At 36.4% G+C, this 14808-nt stretch overlaps 1 protein-coding gene across 1 annotated transcript; it reads left to right on the plus strand.

The window, feature by feature from the left end:
• Positions 1-1492: 1492 nt before the first annotated feature.
• On the plus strand, positions 1493-14599 carry LOC129247626 (sodium-independent sulfate anion transporter). Its single transcript, XM_054886822.1, has 6 exons — positions 1493-2047; positions 10500-10720; positions 10792-11113; positions 13150-13311; positions 13383-13669; positions 13741-14599. Exons 1-6 carry the CDS (start codon positions 1549-1551, stop codon positions 14161-14163), a joined length of 1914 nt encoding a protein of 637 aa, XP_054742797.1. The 5' UTR covers positions 1493-1548; the 3' UTR covers positions 14164-14599.
• The last annotated feature ends 209 nt before the right edge of the window (positions 14600-14808 follow it).

The following is a 14808-nucleotide window of genomic DNA, read 5'->3' on the forward strand; positions in this document are numbered from 1 at the left end:
TTTTGATTGAAATATTGATACTCAAACTAATAAATTGCAATAATAATGGATGTGCAAAAAAAAAACACTTCCGTACGACGTTTTCCCCTGTAGGAACTCCTCTAGCCCGTTATGATAACTGATGCAATGGAGACCATTTTCTTCTCGCACTGAACCCAGTTTTCTCAGTATTCTTCTTTTCAATATGCCTAATTGTGTGATTTTATCTGCTTTTAGTGTCCACGTTTCACATCCATATGATGCCACTCGTCGAATGAGTGTTTTGTATATTTTGACTTTCGTTTTTCCACTCCAGAGTTTGCTTTTTAACAGTTTAGCTAAACTTCATTCCTGTTATATTCACTCATGTCGCCGACAGTCGATCCACCTGATAAACATATCCCGAAGTTATCTGCTAGGTGGATGCCATTCAGGCATTGACCAAAAACACTTATCTGGCCAACTTCCGTTTAAGTGCTGTACTCAAAAAAAAAATAAATAAATAAAATGTGTATGCATACGTCTCCATACATTCTGGGGGTCAACAAAAATTGACAGTCATGCTTATCGAGTTGAACGTGCGTATCAATTATTTGCTTTGGCCTTTGCTACTTTTTCCCCAAAACTTTTGACAAAGCACAGTGATCCTCAATGAACGCAGAAGGATCGTGTGCGACAGCGTTTCAAAAATATTATCTCCTGTATCAGAAGATAAATAATGATCAATGCTTTCATTAAGTTCATTAATTTAGGTATTCGGCTATCTAGGCAGTGACAATGTATTACGTGTACTAAGCGACCGTTATGTTAGCATGCGATCGCAAATTATCACTCTGTTAGTATAAAATTTGTGAACATGCAGCGTTTTGGGTTATTGTTTACTCGACAACCATCGCATTGCCACCGACTGCCGATAGCGCGGCGCGCGATTCTACTTTATTCTCTGTATTAAATAATAAAATTCACACTTGCAAGAACGTACGTACATACGAATAGGGATAGCGGGTGCAACAGCCAACGGTGGGCTACGCTGTTTTAAGCTTCCATTAACAAGCGATTATATTTAGAGTAAATACGACAATTCGCAAACCAGACAATAAAAAATCACAATGTAATAAGACGCGGCGAATGAGTATAAGAGCAGTAGCGTTTACTTGATGCAACAATCGGCTCGGCAGCCAAGTGAAATCGAGCGGCGGGAGCAGGTCAGACGACGCACATTTAGACGGTACGCGCACATCACCTCAAAGTTCAAAAGCAAAACGACGCGTGATCAGAACGGAACTGTGCGGATTAACCAAAGGCGATTGGTCCAAAAGTAAAAAACCAAAATTTTGATTGCAAGATATCATTTCACATTAGTATATGCATACATACAGACATACATACGCATGCATGAGCGATAAATGCTTAAAAAGTGCAAAAGTTGAAATTTAGTGCGTAATAAAAAGCCGCTGGAAAACATTTTCCATCAATAAAAAATTCCTAATCATATATACATATATCAAATTACTGTTAATAAAAAATTACTAGCATTAGAAAAACTATTAAATTGCTTCGAAAAAAAAAATGACGACCTTCGACAAGGGCGATAATGGTGCAAAGGCGCAAATGTTGCCGCAAGATGCCACAAAAATTATTATGGAATCGGCGAAACCTTTCACAAGCGATGCGCTGCGACGCAGTTCAACGCCACACACAGCCGTTGGAAAGGTGAAAAAGGCGCTGAGAAGTCGCCTGGAAATACTCAATTGGATCTGTGATTACAACACCGAATGGGCCATGAGCGATTTAATTGCTGGCATAACCCTTGGCCTGACCATAATACCGGAGAGCATTGCGTGCGCCCTACTTGCCGGACTACCCGCGCGCTATGGCCTCTGCTCGGCTTTTCTGGGTTCTTTTGTGTATTTGATATTCGGTTCGATTAACAAAGTAATCATCGGTCCCACCAGTCTAGTCGCCCTGGTCAGCTTGCAGTTCACTGTGGGCAAACCAATTGAATTTGCCATACTCCTCACCTTACTGACGGGCGTTGTTGAATTGATAATGGGAATATTGCGCGTGGGTAAGTTGATTATGTGGTAATAGTTATAATTTAAGCCGTTGAATTAGCGTTGAGCTTCTTCTCGAGTGGAAGCTTAGTTGTTGCTGATAAAAATCCAGACTGTCAAGAGTGCAATACCAGTGAAAATTGTGCCCATAATTAGTCTGATAACAACCTGATTACACAGTGAAAAATCGCTTCTTTTAAGGGAATAAATGCGCAACGCTTAGCATAGATTTTTTTATATTCTAAATACTAATAATTGTTTAAGAGATACTCAATAAATAATTATAATTAATTAATTAAAAAAACTTGAACCGGTTTGGTCAAATTGCTGCATATGATTAAAGGTTGAGTGTGGCTATGAAGTAATCACAATGAAAAAGTAATTGCTTGCGAGGTATTTATAAATGAAAAATTACTTGCTTGATTAAGTTTTTATTAATTTGCACACTTATTTTTTTACTTAGCGGTAATCGAATAGATATATTTAGAAACTTTTATGTAATGATTACTATTTTTATAGTAAAATATGTAATGATTACTACTTTTTTATTAAAATTATCAGCCACTATGGCTGCATTTATCTGTTAAAATTGTCGCCGATATACTATAAGTGAGTTGATTTTAAATGGTAGTAATTAATTACATTGGTAATTGATTACAACATAATTGAAATGCTATTTTGACCATGTTTTATGAGTGCTAATTTTGATTTCCTGCTAATCGCGACTAACTAAATATTAAGTGAACACAATCATAATCAATTACAAGTATTTAAAATATTAATCATTATTTTTTTGATTCAGTTGGTGTAAATATAAGTAAGGCTGCCAGAATAAGTGCCAGTTAGTAAATAAAAATTTAGCTGTGATGAACTTTAAAGGCCAGGTTTTTCCCAGATAGGCTGAGAGAATTATTCATAATTTAATCATTACTTTTTTACTTTTCCTTAAAACAGTTGAAGAGTAGGGGAACATTAATTAAAGTAAAAGTCGGTATAAGTTTTTTATTGCGATTACAAACATGCGAAATATGTTTTTATTTATTTTTTTATCACTTTAATTGCAATGTGGAAATTTTGTAATTGAAGATCAATCATTATTAATACAATCACTCGCTGATAGGTTACCTAAAAGTATATTTTTTTAGCATCAAACAAAATATTTTGGTATAAAGTAATTATCATAAAAAATAATCTGCCATTCGGAGGTGGCATATAACTGAGAGTCCCTTCATTTATTTTTTTTTTATTTTGTTACATGTTTGTGAATTTTGGAGGAGAAGCTCGGCCAAGTACGGGGAGTTGGAAAATTTGAAGTCCTTTTTTTAATTCGTTTAATTTTTGTGATTTTTTAATTTGGTAAATTTTTGTGAATTTTGGAGGAGAAGCTCGGCCAAACACGGAAAGTTGGAAATTTAGATTTTTTTTTTCATTTTTTTAAATTTCCGTGAATTTTGGAGGAGGAGCTTGACTAAGCACTGAAAGTTGGATAGTTTGGATTTTTTTTATTTGCTACAATTTTGTGATTTTTTAATTTGTTTAATTTTTGTGATTTTTTAATTTGGTAAATTTTTGTGAATTTTGGAGGAGGAGCTCTCGGCAAAGCACGAAAAGTTGGAAATTTTCATTTTTTTGTAAATTTTGGAGGAGAAGCTCGGCCAAACACGGAAAGTTGGAAATTTAGATTTTTTTTCATTTCTTAAATTTCTGTGAATTTTGGAGGAGGAGCTTGACCAAGCACTGAAAGTTGGATAGTTTGGATTTTTTTTTATTTGCTACAATTTTGTGATTTTTTAATTTGTTTAATTTTTGTGATTTTTTAATTTGGTAAATTTTTGTGAATTTTGGAGGAGGAGCTCTCGGCAAAGCACGAAAAGTTGGAAATTTTCATTTTTTTGTAAATTTTGGAGAGAAGCTCGGCAAAGCACGAAAAGTTGGAAATTTTCATTTTTTTGTAAATTTTGGAGAGAAGCTCGGCCAAACACGGAAAGTTGGAAATTTAGATTTTTTTTCATTTTTTGAATTTTGGAGGAGGAGCTCTCGGCAAAGCACGAAAAGTTGGAAATTTTCATTTTTTTGTAAATTTTGGAGGAGAAGCTCGGCCAAACACGGAAAGTTGGAAATTTAGATTTTTTTTCATTTCTTAAATTTCTGTGAATTTTGGAGGAGGAGCTTGACCAAGCACTGAAAGTTGGATAGTTTGGATTTTTTTTATTTGCTACAATTTTGTGATTTTTTAATTTGTTTAATTTTTGTGATTTTTTAATTTGGTAAATTTTTGTGAATTTTGTAGGAGGAGCTCTCGGCAAAGCACGGAAAGTTGGAAATTTAGATTTTTTTTTAATTTTTCATATTTCTGTGAATTTTGGTGGAGGAGCTTGGCCCAGCACTGAAAGCTGGAAAATTTGAAGTTTTTTTAAATAGTTAAATTTTACTGATTTTTTTAATTTGGTAGATTTTTATAAATTTTGAAGGAGAAGCTCTCGGCAAAGCACGAAAAGTTGGACATTTTCCTTGTTTTGAGAATTTTGGAGGAGAAGCTCGCCCAAACACGGAAAGTTGGAAATTTAGATTTTTTTTCATATTTTAAATTTCTGTGAATTTTGGAGGAGTAGCTCGTCCAATTACAGAAAGTTAAAAGTTTTGATTTTTTTTTTGTAATTATTAATTAAAAACCCATTTTTTTCGAAAGTAATTAAAACTATTAATTTCTTAATTTTGATTTAAAAGTAAGCAAAATACAACTTCCTCTGATTTGGGAGCAATCCAAAAATACAGTAATTATTTGTTATAAAGGGTGGTTAAATTTCAAGGGCCGATGTTGAATGTGAACCACACCTAAATGTCAACAACACCGCTGGACTTCTTTCTTTGGGGTTTTTTAAAAGAAAAGATGTACATCGATAAGCCAGCAACAATTCAAGAGCTAAAGGATGAGATAATTCGGCACAATAACGGCATAGAACCGGAATTGAGTCTCAGCTTCATCGAAAATTTGGACCATCGGATGGAGGTGTGTCGCCGATAGCCAATATTTTGTTTCATACGAAATTCAGCCATACCAATATTATCATAATCAAGAGAAATGACAATAACTTCTTAAAAAAATTATATTTTATTCCAAATCAACACCGGCCCTTGAAACTTAACCACCCTTTATAAGCAGAAATAAATGGTAGCTATTTCATTATGACCACTCAAACATTCGTTGCTAATGCAAACCATTAAAATAAAAAAAAAATCAATACCTACTTATTAAAAAATAAATAAATGATTGTCGCGTACGCTTCTATTAGGTGCTTGGCCAAGCTCCTTCTCCAATTTGTGGCATGCGTCTTTATGTTGCTCCACAGTTTTAGGCCGACTCTGAACGGCAAATGGGTTTATATGAGTAGCTTTTTTCATGGCAGAAATACTTTCGGATGCTTACCATTGTCTGGCGACCGCTATTAGAAACAACTTTTCATTTTTCTCTTCCATGCGTGGAGATTCGAACCTACGCACTCCCAAATGGGAAACACGCACTAAGCCATTCGGCTACGGTGGTCGCTTCCTAGTTTGTGATTCTATTCAAGAGTTATAATAAGCGCAAATTGATTGATTCGGTTTTGAGTAATTTACAATAAGTCATTACTTTTCTTATTACTGCGCATGATATTTAAAAATTTGTTTATTATTTGAGTATCAAAGTTTTCATTATTATAAAATTATTTATTGTGAATTGCGCCATTACTTTTATGATTTTGTTAGCTTATGGAAATAAGTAATTCTTTTATGTAAAAGTTAAGTTAAGTTCTTAAAATATTATTTTTAAGGTAATCATTTGTTTATTTATTACATTTTTTCTTACTTTTATTGCCCATTACCTAATTACAAATATTTAGGAAAGAAATCAATAAATTTTGATTACTTACAAGTTCACTTAACTTAACTTAACTGACAAAGCACTGATAATGTAGCTTAAGCATAGAAACTATCTGCAAGTAATCAAATGAGATCATTACTTATTTGATTGCAATTAAATTACGTAGTGGTAGATATTTTCACTTTTTATTAAAACGCAATTCAAATGTAATCAAATAATTAAAATTTAATTACGACTAGAAGTAGTAATTGTTGAAATGTTCACTTTTTATGTTATCAAATAATCAAAATTTAAAAAAGAGCACTCTAAACTAATGATTACCTTCAAGTAATTATATGTAATCACTACTTTTTTTGATTACATTTACTTTTTAAATCCCAACAGTCCCAAATGGTGCAGCCAAAAACCCCCTAAAATATAATCGAAAAATTCGCAATCGCAATTGAGTCATCAAAATGTAATTATACATTTTTTAATTGCAACTGAATATAATCGTTATACTTTCTACCATAATAACAAACTAATTTAGTACTTTATTTAGTACTATTTTTGGGTTAAAACAATATTTTTTCTTTCATGTTGTTTTAGCTGCCCCAACTGTTATTTTTGCGATCTTCTCGAGCACAGCCTTTACGCATTGCTAAGGGCAACAAACGTAAAACAAACGTTGAAATTCCTCTTAACACCTGTATCAATGAAATATTTCTACTTAACTCATAAATCCTCAGCCTAGGTCTAGGTTAAGCAGTGACGCCTGTAATATTCCGTTCATTGCCATCAACAATGCCAAAGATCTACTAATTATTACAGAATTTGACAAACATCAAGTCTCGCTTTTGCGTTCTGCCAAACAGAACAACAAAACATGTGTACATATGTACAGATGTAGAATGCATGCATATCCAAAAAACCAAAACACACCGCTTTTTTGTATGGAAATGTGTTGCCAATATTTCTTACCCACATACGCAATACCAGTATTTTCAAATGCATCTGTTTGTAAATGCAAATTTAATATATGGATATATGTATGTATATAAATTTATGTGTATGTATGTCTATATGTATCGCTGAATCGCCTGAGGGTGGGCGAATGTACGCAGAACTTCAAAACCGGCTGTACAAACAGGCGCACTCTCGGCTCAATCGGTGGGCGCACAAAGCAGTTGAAGGTCGGTGTGACGCGCGTCATACAATTGACATAAATGCAGCACCGTTGACGTGCACAAAATTTGTGCAGCTCAACATAGCAAGTAATAGGTACTCGAATTTGATTTAAAGAAGCTTTGCGAATTAGATTTAAATGGCTTGTGGTTCAGCGGCGCACAAGAGTTTGGCGCTAAGCGTCGTTAGCGACAGCGACAGCGACAGCGACAACGTGTTTTGATTATATTTTTGATGGGAATAGCATTTTGAGGAAGGGAAGATTTCAAGACTTTTCTCTTTTTGTTTTGCTTTAATTAATTTGTCTTATATTGAGAACAAGCAAGCTTTCTATATAGGCAGGCAGTAGACCTACCGGCCGCCTGCACCGCAATTTACTGCGAATGATCACCCTTTCTCGTTTATAAGTATTTTGTGATGTTAGACATATCCAGCCTGCACTGCTAAGGTCAACAATTTTCGTTGTTGATTAGCTAAAAGCTGCTTTTTGCATACAAAATTTGTTCAGCTTCTAATAAAAATTGATAGAGTGCAGCTATCGTTCACTTTTTTCGAACAAATGGAATGAAGCGGCGGAAATATCAGAAACTCAAATTTCATGCCTCTATCCTGTATAAACTGTTCTAAACCATACACAAATAGTAATTAGACCGATTGCCATTAATTAAATCGATTATTCTTATCGAACCCGAAGTTACAATATTTAAAATATTTCTTTTGATGGCAGGTGCCAGCCATCAGGAGAGTTCGGGCATCAAGTAAAATTAAGATATCCCTTTTCGCTATAAACTGATTTTGATGAAACAAATCCAATATTATGTCCTAAGCAACGTGCAAAGTTACCCATGAAAACCTCGTGAAAATTCCTCTGTCATCTAGGTATGCAGTTTTGGAGATTAACCCGTTTAAGCAGATATAAAAAATATCGACAAATCTGTTTCTGGTAGGTTCCAATGGATACACTTCCATTAAAGCTGACTATCACACACTATTGACGATCACACGATGAATCGTCACCGACTTGAGCTCTCCTGCATGACGATTCCTCGTCTAGTGCTTGTAATATCCACCTTAAATCTCAAAAAAAAAGTGATGCAACACAACCATCAATAATTTAGAAAATTTGTTGAATAAATCTAAATGTTCCATTAACTCTCTAATGCTAATGAGAATTTTAAACATTACATAAATGGCTTCTACTGCCACAGCTAGAAGTATTTTCCCTTGGACTTGTAATTTTCAAGATAAATTTGCCTGTGCCATCAGGATCGTCCAAATACGAAGTTTTTCTTGTGTCATCATCATGAACTGTGACTAGCTCCAGTATGTCATACCAGTGCTTAACAACATCGACTAAGTGTCTTGGAAATTAAGAATGATTTTTGGTCCAATAAGAATGGATGATGGTACGTATAGCATCCGGCTCCAACTCCGACTCCGAGCTAAACGATTTCACTCAGAAGTAGACAGTTGTGCGTTTGGTTAAAGCGCAGCGCATAAGATGGCTAGGTCATGTTGCCGTATGCCTGCTGATTGGGCCGTGAAGAAAGCCATGTCAGGAAAGCTAACGGACGTAAAGGCCAAAGACAGATCGAGGATCGATGGATAGACGCAGTGGAAAACGATCTCAAAGACTTGGGAATACGTAACTAAGAAGCAAAAGTTCAAAATTGACCACTTTGGCGGAACTTCGAGAAGGATGGTTTGGCGCACCCCCGTTGTAATGTTGTGAAAGAAGAAGAAAATTACCATGCATTCCGAGTTTGACCAAAAACTTAATTTTTGAAAATATCTTGATTTGAGCACCTCTTAGTGGTCCATTTTTTTGGCAAGGTATTTCTTTACCTGCCTATTATTTGTTTAAAATATAAGACCAAGAGAATGGTAAAACGGATTTTTAGAAATATGGCGGTGTCAAAACCATTCGCAGAGTAATCTTTTCTGTATAAAAAGTGGCTTCCAAGAACTCCTCCGCCTTCATCGCCTATCAGTGAAAATCCTCTCAACTTCGTTTCATCCGTCCCGCAGATTAAAGCATCCAGATAGATGGACTCTTTGTTTAAATCTTCTTCTTGATTGGCGCGAGAACCGCTCACGTGATTTTAGCCGCGTTTAACAAAGCACGTACGTGGTTTCTTTCTCATGCTCTTGGAAACTCTAATTGAAGCCAAGTCCTTCTCCACCTAAACTTTCCAACGCAGAGGAGGCCGTCCTCTTCCTCTGCTACCACCAGATGGTACCGTATTAAATACTTTCAGGGCCGAAGCGTTTGCTTCCATTCGTACGACATTACCCTGCTTACGAAGTTCATTTAGCTCAGTGAGTAAAGTGAGCCATTGCCTCTCTGAAACTCTTTGAACAATAATAACATTTCTATGTCCCAGAGCTGAAGAAAGAAGCTAGAGCTAGCCTATACTAGTACCTAGAGAGCTCTTTAGCGAGAGGGCAACTTGCTTTCTAAAGATGGAACTTAACTTTAGTAATAAGGGGTGAGACCACTAGTCAAGACTCAGAATGAACAATCAAGATGTAGGAGGAGTGGAACCGAATATAAACATAATCCATGTTTGTAGTTCTTAATTGGCTTTTAACAGATTTAGCAATGGAGAGTGAACTTGCAAATCTATGTCTACCTACATCATCATCAATTTCTTTTGTTTCGAATAGAATATAGAGCCTGAATGGAGGTGAAAAAGGGTTTCAGAAATCTGAGGAAGCAGCTAACAGCATTCTATAACATCAATTCCTACTCGCACTTCCACTTGGTACACCCTGACGACCTGAGCAACCACGCCTTAAGACCAGGTCTCTACGTTCCCACGACTGGTGGTTCTATGTTACCGGAACGACCCCGATTTATATACGGTCAAGAACTGTAACTCCAGCAGCATTCCCAGTATATGAATGGAGAATGCTTAGGCTACTACAACAACAACAACGAGGTATCCAATCCACGCGGGAGGATTGATCAGGTGTAACGAGAAGGAAAGCTACTTTGACATATACAATTTGAAGGTCTCCCAAAGTTCGCAGCGTTTCTCTCAGAGCGAGCTGCTGCAAAAGGCGTCTGCTCTTCAGGTTAGAAGCGGTTTCATGCTATAGATTTTACGGTCATCTTACCCGTGGAGCTCACCAGTTCTTCCTTAAGCTTGTAACTTATGGATGTACTCCACGTTTTTCGAGTTACAGATATGAAAACATGAATTTAAACCCGTGAAGAATGCAATTTCTTAGGGGTGCCCTGAGAAATGTGGAAATTCTACCTGCTACGGTCAGGTTTGGAAGTGCAGAATTTTCATATAAACAGGAAACCTCCATACTAGCCTTGATACCTTAAGTTATCACTCTCAAGCCGTTTAATGCGCTATAATCCTTTTGTCCATAATAGTATAATATTTACTTCTCAAGTCATTGATTGCTTCTTTTTCTATCATTTGCAGGTGTTATTTTCGAGTTCCTCTCGGTGCCAATAATTAAGGCTTTCTCCTCCGCCACCGCCATACTTGTCATCGAATCTCAGATAAAAGTAATGTTGGGCGTAAAGTACCTCGTGTCTGGCTTTATTGGGTCTGTTGCTGCGCTGGTGCCACGGCTGCACGAAACTAATTTCGGTGATCTTGGAATGGGTTTGTTTGCTGTTTTCTTTCTGATCGGACTTGCGGTAAGTAGTTTTATTCTACGTGCAACGTTGATTCACTTATGTGATATGCAAATGCCTTCTTCTCTATATAGCAATTGGAAAAATTGGCTGAAAATCCAAAGATGAATCCAATAGTGCGAACCATCTTTCGTTATTTATCCTTCTCGCGCAATACGCTAATAGTCATAGTCACCGGCACTATTTCCTGCATTTGGCTTAGTCAAAAACACTCCGCACCTTTTACGCTGAGCAAGAATGCACTCGCCGGTCTACCCAACTTTACAATTCCAGATTTTTCAGTAGAAACACCAAAACAGACTTACACATTTGTCGAAATGTTAGCGGAATTGAATGTTGGCATTGTTGTTATACCCATCATTGGAATACTTACGAATATCTCGATTGGTAAACTGAGTAAGTACGGCGAGCACTTAAATGTGATAATTAAAAAGTAATATTTTAAGTATCGGGGTATTACAGCTTCCTCTACATAACAGCATATGCAAGATAACTTTATAATGTATCGATATTAAGTGGGGTATGGAAAGGGAAATAAACATTAAGCGCTAAGGAGTTTCTTTAAGTGGACAAAGCACATTATTTTTCGACAAACCCTCTCTTCTTATCGAATTTTTTACTGTACTGCAATAATTTTCAATTGGATTTAAATCCAGAATCACTTCAGTGCCGTAATCTATAGGAATTTTCTCCAATCACTATGTACTTTGTAAGTTTTAGTGAGTCTTTTTGAAAACCTGATCTAACCGGCGCATTATCTGCAGCGTATGGCGGCGTGGCATTCTGAAGAATTTCAACTTCAATTGAATGTAATGCAGTGCTCCAACGCCAAAGTATGAAAGTGATAACCATTTCACTATTGCATTTAATTATTTTTGTTGAGTATTTGGGAGCATATGCTGTGTTACTAGGCATTCTAACTGGGAATGCCGCTTGAGTTAAATAAATAAATTTTTAATGTGTCAAACGAAAGAGTATGTCACCATTTTTCTTTAGGCCACCCTACAATTAGTTTTGCAAATCTTAATCCTCGATGAGGTTTCTCCGAATTTTAGTGAATCCACATCAAGGTATATTTCGGTTTTAATTTAATTTGGTGAGATAAATATTTCTTCTTTCAAACGACCCACTCTGATACTTTTTCACCACCGCCGTAGCCAAATGGGTTGGTGCGTGGCTACCATTCGTGAGTGCGTACGTTCGAATCTCCGTGCATGAACATTAAATAATAGAAAAAATAGTAGAATCATTGGGAAACCTACGAGTGGATTTCTGCCACGAAAAATCTCCTCATAAAAGCTATTTACCGTTCAGGGTCAGTTCCAAGCTCAAAGCTCAAGAATCCATGTTACTATATTTTCGACTAATGTTTTTAAAACCTCGTGCATCTCTGTGACTTTTTACAAGAATTCCCAGCTGTGGGTATATAAACCGTTGATATTCTAACAAGTCACTGGGCTATTAGACCTGATCTAGAGAGGGAGAAAAAAACAATGTTCATGAATTTAAATTTTATTAAAAATACTAATTTTTACCTTTATCAACGCTGATCTTCTTGATCGGGTAGCAAAGTCTCACGAAATGTATGTACAGTCAGTGTGTCAGAAAAAAGAACTGCGATTATTCATGAAGTATAAAAGATATATATTTAAATTTTTTTTACATGAAAGTATGTACAAAAGTACGAGTGGCGTCTGGGGACTGGGAAGGCCAGTCCAATATTGTGACGCCATTTTCTTGTTTTGGTGTTTCTCAATGTGTTTTCCTGAGAGCAGTGGTTTTGATGATGTGGTACGGTAATATACATATGTTCGCCTCCTTCAGTCGACGTTCGATGGTGTTGATACCCTTTTCAGCAAGAACTGATTGTGTTTGGCGTAGTCACAAAGAAGCGTCCCGCTTAAAAAGTTGGACGATTACCTTATCCTTTTTTGTCGTCACTCGATTCAAGCCGCGCTCAGAAAAGTTTTTGTACACCTTATACCGCGAATTGCACATCACAGCAAACTTTTATGATTTTTTAACTACTTTTGTAGCCGCGGCGTGAGATAATTTCGGCCCTTTCGAATGGGTGCATAAAAATACCGCCTCAAAGCGTCTCGCATACTTCGCACTCATTTTTGTTTGGTTGCGTTTACGGGGAAAGTTTCGAACTACACTAACCTGAGTTAGCACTGGCGTCATAGCCCTTGAGTGGGACTATAAATATATCTTGAAGTTACAAGAAAACAACCGGTTCTTTTCTTCTGACACAGACTGTAAATACGAGTATTTATTTATTTATTTGTTGGAAACAGGTTAACTTTCCTTAGTGAGCAAGTTCTGATTCTTTGTATTGCTATTCTCATTAATTTTAACTCTACTGTATTCACATAAATTTCCAATGATGTTTGCCGTAATTTTCCAACACTTTTTCTCTTTTTCCCATGTAGCTCCCAAAGGCATGGTTGACGCTAATAAGGAATTGATTACCGTCGGTCTATGCAATCTCGCCGGTTCCTGCGTGCAATCCATGCCTGTGTCAGGCGCCTTTTCACGTTATGCCATCAGCAATGCTTGTGGTCTCAAAACTCCAATGGCCAATTTGTATCTAGGTAATATTTTCACTTAGATTTAAACGCATACGAATTTTAATTAATCACTCCAAAAATCACTCACCCTATAGGAGTCATTGTTTTACTGGCGCTGGGCTTTCTCAGTCCCTACTTCAACTACATACCCGAATCCACGCTTGCCGCCATTTTGATGTGTTCCATTGTAACTCTATTGGATTTCCAACTGCCGCGTCGTTTATGGCGCGATGCCAAACGCGATTTCTGCATTTGGGTGTTATGCTTCACTGTGTGTATACTTTGTGGCGTCGAGGTGGGATTGCTGGTCAGCATTATAGTGACTGTATTGCATTTGCTGTTTCTATGGGCACATCCCGGCATCTCAGTACATGTGGAAGAGGTAAATGGTGTAAATGAGGATGGAAAAGTGAAATTTGTGCACTTTTATTTTCACACAAAATCTTTTTGCAGATAAATGAATTTCAATTCATACGTGTCACACCCACTGGCGTCATCTATTTCCCCGCCATCAATCATTTGCGTGCCAAAGTGCTGAAGGCGTGCGAACGGGTGAATTTTAGTCTACCTGTAGTTATGGATTGCCACAAGATCACAGGCCTCGATTTCACTGCAGCGCAAGGCATTTCAAAACTACCAGATGATCTGTGTCAATCGGAAACGGATAATGGGCCCCTCTTGATTATACACCGACTCGGTGCGGACAAACAGAAGCTAATTCAAAGCACTGCCAAATTGATCTTTTGTGACGATGAGGAGAAATTGAATGAATGCATAACTCAAGAATCAGTGAAGAATGGAAATATGCCACTAAAAGAGCAAGTGATATCCACAAATGGGATACTTGGCGAAACCCAATTAAATTTGCATTATTAGAGCATAGCAGAAGGGGGAGAGACGCACTGCAAGTCAGTCCATGTGATATGTACGAAAATAAAATAAGTAATAATTGGGACAGACAAACACTTGCATCCCTACACCTATACATACACACATACATGTATACAGATATATATATGTATATATGCATATGTGTGTGTGTGTGTGTGAATATGAATGAACGCTTAGCCAGTAATAGCCAGTAAGTGTTAGCTAGTTACTATGTACACTTATAATGGATCATTGTTGTTATCGACGCCGTAGCCAGAGAGTATTGGAATGTTTGTGCGCGCATTGTGCAAATATTCACTTAGTTATAATTTCAGTTTAACAATAGTAAATTTTTAATGTAAATAAATATGCATATGAATATATGTAGAAAGTATTAAGGAATATGAATGAAATAAATAAATACAATTGTTGTAAGTATAAATATTTACACGCTTTTTATTGTCTACAGGTAATTTGGTGAGGAAATGGGAAATAATGGGTGTCTTATTAAGGGCGGTAATTTTAAAATTTTAAAAATGTGTGTTGATATGGAGGTATATATGTATATTTTATGCAGGCATAAGCAAATTAATGAGTAAATCATTATAATGGGTGTCCCATTAAGACTGTCACCGAATTAAAAATTAAGCA

This window comes from Anastrepha obliqua, chromosome 5 (genome assembly GCF_027943255.1).
Source record: "Anastrepha obliqua isolate idAnaObli1 chromosome 5, idAnaObli1_1.0, whole genome shotgun sequence".
NCBI classification, from domain to species: domain Eukaryota; kingdom Metazoa; phylum Arthropoda; class Insecta; order Diptera; family Tephritidae; genus Anastrepha; species Anastrepha obliqua.

Coding starts and splice junctions, on each gene's coding strand:
- LOC129247626 (XM_054886822.1), top strand. CDS start 1,549: ATGACGACCTTCGACAAGGGCGATAATGGTGCAAAGGCGCAAATGTTG. Junction 2,048..10,499: donor AATGGGAATATTGCGCGTGG/GTAAGTTGATTA, acceptor TATCATTTGCAG/GTGTTATTTTCGAGTTCCTC. Junction 10,721..10,791: donor TCTTTCTGATCGGACTTGCG/GTAAGTAGTTTT, acceptor TTCTCTATATAG/CAATTGGAAAAATTGGCTGA.